The following is a 10,011-nucleotide window of genomic DNA, read 5'->3' as shown; positions in this document are numbered from 1 at the left end:
TTTTCGTTCTCCAGATCCTTCTCCAACTTGGCTACATTTACCTCAAGCTCTTCCTTCAGGCCCTTCACTCGGTCGAACTCCTGTTTAGCCTCCTCCATAAACTCCTTGGTGGCATGGAGAGGAAGATTCTGAGCAGTTCGGTACAGGGCAGCCCCCATATATGCCATTTTAACACTGTTTCGGGTCATAAAATCCAGATGGCGAAGGATCGACACATCATCCATGGGGAGGGTACCGTAGGGACTGATTTACTGATCTACGAATTCAATTGCATTAAAATCAGGGGTGTCAAGGTTAAAGGCCTCAATTGGTTTCTGTTTCTTGTTGGGAGGAGCACCAGAAGCAATGGCAAAAGTCTGTGGAGGATCAGTCAGACAAACTCGAGGAGTGGGGATCACCTTCCTTGGCCCAGGTGAACTTGGCACGGACGGCTTCACAGGAACTTGAGAAGATCCCTCTCTGGCCGCCTTGGCCGAGATGTTTTGAGCAGCAGCAGCCTTCTTCGCCTTCTTATAGGCCTTCATGGAATCGTTATTTTTCGACATCTCTGAAAATACAGAATCAACCGTAAATGACGAGTTACAACATAGGAGAAGAAAAGCTCAGAAACAAGTATAAAAATAAGTCAGACGGTACCCAAAGTAGTTCAAACCAAAGATGGATCACTCAAGAATCTTTTTGTGTCCAGATGGGGGTGGTTCCCCCCACAAATCTTCAAGAACAACTACAAAAGCCCGCTCAACCTCATTAAGCATCTCTCATGTATAACGTGGCACTCTCACATTCTTTTGCCACTCTAGAGGAAAAGTAGGCTCGTCATTCTCATCAAGAAAAAAGGGCCGGACCCCCTCAACAGCACGGACTCGAAAGAAATAATTCTTAAAATCTTTAAAGGACTCATCATACATGGCAAAAACTTTATGCCCCTGGGCCGATCTAAAAGAAACCCAGGAAGCTTTCTTTTTTGGAAGAACCTCCGGGCTTGGCCGAGACAAAAAGATAAAGGAAAAGAGTTTCAGAAGGTGTTATGCCTAACTCTTGGCAAAGCAGTTGAAATATTTTGATAAAACCCCTGGAATTCGGATGAAGCTGGGATGGAGCAATATTACATGACCACAACAAGTCGGTCTCGAAAGCAGTAAAAGGAAAAGTAACGTCCAACTGGTTGAAGAAATATTCATAAGCGTAGAAGAAGGGACGCTCCCCCTCGACGAAAGTAGGAAAACAAGCCCTCTCATCAGAGTCAGGAGCTACAAGCTCATAATTCCTCTCCCGAGCATTGTTACCACAAATCCTATGACGTTTCCTCAGCTCTACACAAAATTCAGCATCCACGACAGAGACACACATTAAGACAAGGGAGTCTAGCCAATCGGACATCCCCTCGGGAACTTTAGAAGACACCTCTACAACGTTATTGCGAGAAGACATGAGGCCAACTAATCCTACAATAAGAAAAGAAGATTGGATTACTAAAAAACATCTCGGACGAAGGGCAAAACAACTCGACAGACGAACAAACAAGAAAAGGAAAACCCCAAGACGCACACCAAGGTCCTGAGGCAAACTTTTGGAGGCAGTAACAAAGCAAGGTTTCAGGAAAAAGCTACAACTTACGTCCCGACATTTCTCAAACAAGAAAAGAAGATCTCAAATAACAAACATTTCAAAGAAGAAAAACACAAAGTCATCAAAACCACTATCTTCCTACAGTCTATCAGTAAGGAGCATTGTCAACATAAAAAATGCCAAGCAGAAAATCATCAAAGACACAACCTTTTTCAGAATCAAGCAAAAATCATCATCGAAGGTGCAAGCAGAAACGATGATAACATGCAAAGGCCCTAAAAGCATCAAGCAACAGGAAAAGCGAAAAAGCTCATGCAAAAGACAAAGAAACTCCAGAACACACAGCGATCAGGCACAGCAAAAGGCAGAAAGATCCAAACTTTCTCCAAGTAAAATCAAAACTTTCTCAAAACAGACACAAAAAGTGACGTAGAAAGAGAAAGGAAGAAGAACCAAACCTGGGAAAATAGGAGAAAGTCGCAAAGGAAAGCAGAAAAGCGGAAGCGACAGGCGAAAGAGCCACCCCTCGAACTCTAAGCAAGAAACAGAAAGCGAGAGAGTAAAGGGAGAAGTTACGAAGAAGAGCAAAGAAGAGAAACCGTTTTTGATTGTAAAATTCAAAATAAAAATCTAAGGGAAAACGGGGCAATTAATACCAATTAATGAAGGTATTAAACCCTCGCATGTTTCCAAGAACAAGGCGCTGGGATAAAAGCGCGCGCTTTTAGAGGAAAACGTTCTACATTCAAAAGATTCTACAAAAGGAAGAAATCGACAAAATGCTTGAACTCGGTTTCACTAAAGAAGGACCGAAGTCAAAAGACTCGACCTCAAAAAAGAAGACCGAGCTCAAGCAGGGGCACTGTTCACACCCTGGGTCGAGCTATCCGACCTGGGATGATTGGCGACAAAGCGACCGACCTCTTCAGGTCAGGCTACCCGACCTCTTCAAAAAGAGGTCGGCCAAATCGACAGGAAAGCCCAATAAAGGGCCCAAATAGAGGAACACGACCCAAATCCACAGGCAGTCCGAACCTACAGAGATAAAGGCGGTTCCCTTGAAGATAAGCTGACCTCACCCAAAGATAAGATAAGATAAGATAAGATAACTAACCTATCTTATCTAAAAAGGTCACTCCACACCATTATAAATACACTGGAGCACCCAGGTATAACTCATACTCTGATTCTACTAAAAACCTGTTTAATACCCATGCTAACTTAAGCATCGGAGTCTCTTGCAGGTACCCCCCACCCTCCGGTGACCAAGGATCAGAGGTGCAGTCAGTCCAACAAGTCGGACACAACAGCTCCGACCGCAACCAGCCAGCCGAACACGTCATCTCCGACCAGTACAGAAGATCTCATCCGAGATTGACCTACAGTTTCAGGTAACCCTCGGAACAGGAGGTGTTACATTATGGTATCAGAGCAGTTCATCCTGATTAGAGCCTTGGGAATGGACTGATTATGCTTTATTGTATACTCTGAGTGTTTGTCATGTAGTAGGTCTTGTCCGGATAACAAGAATTAGAGCTTTAAGCACATGACTGTCTTTTGATTGAAACTGTTAGCTTACTCTTGCATATCTACTGATGTTAAGTCTGGCCAACTTAATGTTGATGGTTTATGTGTACGGAAAAGTTAATGGTTATCATAGATAAAGTAGAATTAATAAGTGATGCAGTTCACAGGTTTTGGGAGCATTAGCTATTAATTTTGAAGTTAGTTCCGTTTTGACGTGCTTTATTCTTGCTTGGTGTTATCTTTTTCTCTATTAATTGCATTGGAATTTCCTGCTTTAGATTTTTCCTTTTAGGATACGATTCGGTTCTATTCCTAACCACACTTATTCGTTGCTATATAGATATATATATTTCTGCTTGATTGTAATACTGATTACTCACTTGAAAATCATTTGGAACGTTCATCTTTGATATTGCTCATATTTCTCTTTGTGAATCATGAGTTCTTTGAAATGGTTTTGAACTTTTTCTGCAAGACTAGATCCTTAATTTTTTGAGAAATGTCAGATGTTATTCCTTAATTAGTTTGCATTGAAAACAAGTTGCGTTAATCGTGCCACATGATGTGCGTACTATTTAATCTTCTATTTTTTATCTTTTCCTCCCTTTGTTTCAATTTTTTTAAAACCAGATTTGATTATCCACTCTTATTATTATTTATACATTTCTTTATAAATATTGTACCCTTTAATTTGATTCTAAATCGGTTTCAGCGTAAAACATCATCCTTAATTCTTAAGTAATTTGAAATCTTGAAAGTTATTATTCGAACCGAGCTAACTATGTAATTTGTTTCTTTTGCTTCATGTTGAATGTATCCATTGATCCGACTATATTTTTGGTTATCTCTTAAATTCTCGACATCATAGTTCCTGACCTTGAATTTCTCTACATGACATATGTAACTCCTTGACATGATTTGAGCTTGTTTTGGTATGATGCGTCATTCCTTACAGTCTATTTCTAGAGTTCTTGTTTTAGATTGAGAAATTTTTGAATTGACTCTTTTCCTTCCTAATTGTGTTTTCCAATCATCCTTCGCATTTTTAACGAGATCGCTTTTAAATCAACATATCTTTCCTTTCATGAATTCTGACATTTCCTTGTATGGTTTAAATCCGTTTATCTGCAATGCTCTATCTATTCTTTCATAAACATGCGAAAATAATTTTTACCTTGAATTTCTTCTTTTGAATACCACTTGATTTTTCCAACCTTATCACAATTTTATACATATTCTTAGGTGATTTTGCACTTAAGTATTTTTCAAGATTTTGAGAAAATATTTTTGCTAATAGTCTAATTAAGTTTTGTTTTACAAACCTTGCGTATTTTATTAATTTGGGTTGTTTTGATGCAATACCTTATTCAAACTTTTAGTATTTATTTTGAGAAAGTGAATTCATTCCTTTATGAGATTATTCATTCTTTGTAAACACTACCATTGACTTCTAGTATTCTTTTCGACTCAACTCGAATTCAGTTTAAACGAATGCACGGTTCTTCTTCTTGATTGTTCCTATCGAATTTCTTTGATTCTGACCTCATCGAAAAGATGTAAATTGACTCTCCTTCGGCAATACTTTATTTTTGTACATCCTTGTTCACGTGTGATTTCAGCTATTCTTCCAAATTCCGGCGAACGCTACCCTTGTCGCTTGTCCTTCTTTTCTAAGATCTAGTATCCTTCCAAGTAGACTCGAGCTTGTTTCTATGACACGTGCGAATCCTAAATATGGCTAGTGATACGTTAGTTCATTAGTATACAGCTTGTTGACGCATGAGGTGAATCTTGCGGGTTTGAAAACATCGCATGTTATGACGCTTGATTTTGGGAAAGGAGTATAATTGAGAAGATGTTTACGTTTTCAATAGTTCAATGCGTATAGGATGATAACTTGCGATAAATAGTTAAGTAATTGAGTAACATGAGATAGCGATATTGCACTGACGTGTTTGAGCATGTGACAGGTTGTTAAGTTTTCGAACTAATAAGATCGATTTTTTAGACTGCCGCTTGACAATGAATGAGTTTAAAACCTCGATTGAGTTTGTTGGAAGTCAAAGTTAATGGTTGAGCGTGGATAAAGATGAGAGTTCGAAAGGGATAAAAGTTGAGGAGTTCTTAATATGAGATAGGTGTTGGAAATGACGTTGGATGTTCGAGTGAACTTAAGACGGAGTGTAAAGCGAGTTGGAGTGTAGTGAAGTTTTTGATTTGTCAAGAGAATAAGGGCAAGTGAACGCCACCCATATTATCTTAACACGAACTCATTGAGCTTATCTTGAGATTTTTGTACCTCGTTATGCTTTTTTTACTCTGTTTCACAACAAGTTGAAACCATGAGACTTTTTATATCTAAGTAATTTTCGAGGACAAAAATTTTTATAAAGTGGGTAGGATCTAAGACCCAGAACTTTTAAAAAATCTTATGATAAGCTAATTTCAAATTAATTATTCAATAAATATTTTATTTTTAAAAATTACTTTATTAAAAGTAATTAAATCAAGTTTAGATAATTAAATTAAAAAAATTTATTTAATTTTATAATTATTGAACTATCTCACTGCCATTCACCCACCGCCATCCCCTTCCCATATACACACACACACACACACACACACCCACAAGAAAGAAAAAGAAATCAGGAAAAGGAGGGGGATGGGAAAAAACAGAGAAGAAGAAGAACAAGGGAAGAAAGAAAGAAAGGGAAGAAGGGAACGGGAAGAAAAAAGGAAGAAGAGGAAGGAGAGTTGTCCCTCGCCGTTGCTGCTGCTCATCGCGCCGCCGTGTTGCCGTCCAGCTGTGTCGGAGAAAGAGAGGCATCGCTGCCGTTAAAGCTGCGTCGCCATCACCGTCGAAGGGCCAGTTGAGGAATAGCGGTGCCAAAGAGTTAGGAAGACACGAGCAAGGGCAGAATATAGAGGGAGACCGCGTCAGCTTGCCGCCAAGCTGCTGCCGTCGAGGGTCCGCACCAGCACCGTCGCCGTTCGCCTCCTGTTGCCACCGCTGGAGGGAGGCCGCCGTCACATCCTGCCACACCGTCACCACAGAACCGCTAATCCACGATTGAGCCGCCATCGAGAAACAGACCCGCAACGAGAGAAAGAAAGGGAGCTCGCGCTGCCTTCTCATTGCCGTCAGATCCGCTGTTCGTTGCTACCAGTTGCCGCGGTGCCTTACATGCCACTGCCAAGCCATTTCTCCGTCACCGCCGGTGGAACCCTTGTCTTCTCGGTAAGTGTTTCATTCCGAAACCTTTGAAATCAGTATTTAGTTATAGCCTGTTAGAGATTCTGAGATGTTGGTTACGTAGGGTTGAGTTCTGGTGTTTGTGCGTCAAACTTAAGGTTGCCGTTGAACCACCGGAGCTTCTAGCCGCTATCAGAGCTGCTGCCGGGTCAGTTCGGGATTGCGGTTGCTCCATTCTGCTGTTACCGTAAGTATATTTTATTTCGGACACTCGCTGTTAGTTTTCTGTTAAATATCTTCTTATGACAATTCTAAAACTCCGTGGTGAGACCGTGTGGTTTGGTTCTCACCCCCCTACAGTTTTATCTTTTCAGGACAGACGAGGAAGCTTGCGAAATTTTTGTTAAGTTCCTAAATATGTTGTTTTTGTTTGTATACATATGTTATAGACTTTCCCTCGCCTTTATTATTATATTCTTGTAAGAGGGACAGGAATCGTGACTGTAATAACATACACGTATGTATATAATATTTGTAAGTTGTTTGAGTAAGAAGTTTTATATATATGTACATGCATGTTTATTTTCAATTAAAAAGTATTTCCGTTTTTATTAAAAAAAAAAAAAAGCGATACGATTTCAAGTCAAAGGCTCCTATTTAATTATTAAGTATATGAAGTCGTCGTAATTCTTCTTTCTATTAGAGTGGCGCAGTCGGAAGCACGATATTCTGATAGTGAGGGTATTACAGTTCTGCTGAATACTACTCTCAAACTCCTTCCAAGGCAACGGAAGCTCCACTTGGGAAGAAAGGGTCATCATTGCTGTCTTTGCCATGATGTTTGCTACTGTGTTTGCATTTCTCAAGATCAACTGGAGATCAACATGCCATTTCCAAGATATGATATCTCGGATCTTTAATACCAAAGGATCAATAAAATCAGAGCAATTCTGTAAATTATTGACAATAGTAAAGGCCTCAACACAGTCTCTCTCACATATAATATCTCTTTGCCCTGAGTCTTAGGCTAAAAGAAAGCGTCTCCGAATAGCAAACAACTCTCATTACAGAATACTATGACTCTCAATTATTCCCAGACAGCCTCGTTGCCACCTTCCTTTCCAATCTCTGCTAACACAGGCAAAACCAACCCGAGCACCATTGCTAGGATAGCTAGCATCACAATTAATCTTAAATGTACCCATCAAGGGGGAAATCCAAGAGACACTAATGGTTGAGGGGATAGACAGTCGTTGCAACTCAAAAATATTCAGGAGCTCCTTTTCCAAGGACAAAGCCATACCAGTCACCTTGTCCGTGGTCCAAGGCTCGTAGGGATGAAAGATCTCGTTATTCCTCGAATGCCAAATCTACCAGAGACCAGAAAAGAATCTAAAGGGGCGCTGTTTGCTATTATGTAAGAACTAACTCATCAAATCCAGTGGTTGACCGTAGATCCCCAAAGCTTGCCAAACTAGTTGGGCTTTTAGACAATCCCGACTGCAATGTAAAATCGATTCCTGACCTGAGAAACATCGTGGACAGCTATCCATGTGCGAGATGCCCCTCTTAAAATGAAATGCAGCTGTAGGAAGAGCCTTCCGAAGATATAGCCAGGCTAAGAATTTGTGTTTTTCCGGAACATGTTGACGCCAAAGCCAAAGCCAATTCTCCCCGTCTTCCCAACTAAACATCTTCTTATTGAGCCACAAATAACCTTTATGAGCGTCATAAACCTTTGAAGCCACACCAGTCCAACACCAACCGACCTCTGAACCAGCTTTAACATCCGGGTTGTAAGAGTTAATGTTGCTCTGCAGAGACTGATTCAGAGGAGAATAGATATTCTCAAGGTTTCACTGTCCAGATGACCAAAGGTCCAAGATCCACAGATCCGAATTAGAAATGTGAACATAATCAATCTCATGACACAGTCGACCCTTTCTTCTCCATTTAGAAACCGGGGGGGAGGGGGAGGGAGGGGTATTAAGGAAGAAGAGGGGAGGGGTTATGCGTAAAGTAAAGGGGAAAGGGGGAAGGGGTTATGCGAAGGGAGAAGGGGGGGGGGGGAGGGGGTTCGGGAAGAAGAGGGGGAAGGGTCCTCGCCGTCGCCGCCGCCACCGCTGCTCTTCGTTGCCGCCGCCGTTCAACAGCACCAGAATCAGTCGTAGTTCTGCCTTCAAATGTCAGGGCCGTCGTTGCTCGTCATTGTTCGGTGGTTGGATCTTGCCGTTGCTCCTCTGGGCTCGACGGAGGTACTCGATGGCCGTTGCTCGTCGTCGTTCGGGTGGCTCGCCGGATTCTGCTTCTTCTTATTCTTCTTCATTCTGCTTCTATTATATTGTTGATTTTTTATTATTGTTATTTCTGGTTGATTCTGCTTCTGATTGATTATATTATTTCATTGTTATTGTTGTTGTTGTTCTGTTTCTGTTTCTACTCCTGCTTCTTCTGTTTCTACTTGATTCCATTGTTGATTCATTGGTGATTCATTGTTGTTGTTGTTGTTGTTGTCATGCTGCTGCTTCTGTTTGATTAATTGTTATTGTTACTTCTAGTTCTGTTTCTGCTTGTGCTTCTACTGGTGCTTCTGCTGGTGCTTCTGCATGATTTTGGGGAAGAAGGGAAAGAATAGGAGAGGGAGGAATATTTTTGTCCGAAAGATGATTTAAAACAAACTGAAATTTTGGAGACCATTTTGTAGCAAAAAAAAAGTCGAAGATGAAATCAATTTTCAGCCTCTACGTTGAAGACCAAAATCATACTTAACCCTATTTTGTAACATGAAAAAGGAACGAATGCTAAAAACAAATCAACTAAGAATCAAAATAGCAAAGTCCAAATGAATGACTGGTTGAATAAAAAAGAATAATAATTCATTTAAACAGAAAAATTTATATGTTTAAATTTTAAAAAAATAAAAACATTTTTAATTAATCAAAGACAAAAATATGTCCACAAAACAAAAGATTAAAAATTTATTTATCCTCTTTTGATACACTTGTTTATGTGTCTGTTTTCCATCGTATATATTCACTAATCACATTATCACAGTAACACAGTATCACACACACCACAGTGATGTTAAGATGTCAGTCGTAAATGAGCGATTACCCACATTTCCCCTCCAAAAAAGAGAACCCTATGGTAAAACCGACAAGTAACACACGAAACAATGCCAGGTGTCAGAACATGAGAGGACACCGACATAGGACAGTCGCCAGCGCCACGTTGCTAACGTGCACCTCCGTCTCCTCTCACACTCATTCCCATTCCCATTCATTTCATCACCTCCCTCATTCTTCCTCTTCTTACTCTCTACATTACTATTTTACAATACAATACTTGCAGCTGATCTAACCTCGAATTCTTAAATCTTGAAGCATTCATTGGTCCTCGCGATTCGTGCTCATTTTCTTCAAAACCCTCCAAATTCCCCCATTTCTTCCCAAATTACCCCATTTTCGCATCACGCGGACCTCATATCGATCCCCAATCTCCGTCATAATCATCATTTCTAGGGTTTACGGATTCTCTTTGGTCCCTAAATCCATCGATGGATCGATCCGAAACGGAATGAGATGAGACGGCGCCCCGTTACGGGCGTTCTCTCCGATCAGATGGAGAAGTCTGCGCCCAAGAATCAAAATTCTCGAATCTGCTTCCTCGCCGCTCTCTCCGCTTTCTTCTGGCTCCTCCTCCTCTACTTCCACTTCGTCGTA

The 10,011-nt window shown here is 40.7% G+C and overlaps 1 protein-coding gene across 1 annotated transcript in view; it reads left to right on the top strand.

Moving 5' to 3' along the window:
- Positions 9,544–10,011, top strand: part of LOC107647846 (xyloglucan galactosyltransferase MUR3) — a gene marked incomplete in the record, with an annotated part of 2,528 nt that continues 2,060 nt past the window's right edge. The window contains 1 exon segment of the mRNA XM_021104282.1: positions 9,544–10,001. Within this exon segment, the coding sequence (XP_020959941.1) occupies positions 9,871–10,001 (131 nt within the window).

Source organism: Arachis ipaensis, chromosome B06 (assembly GCF_000816755.2).
Source record: "Arachis ipaensis cultivar K30076 chromosome B06, Araip1.1, whole genome shotgun sequence".
In the NCBI taxonomy this organism is placed as follows: Eukaryota; Viridiplantae; Streptophyta; class Magnoliopsida; order Fabales; family Fabaceae; genus Arachis; species Arachis ipaensis.
This window is presented reverse-complemented; position numbering and strand designations above follow the sequence as displayed.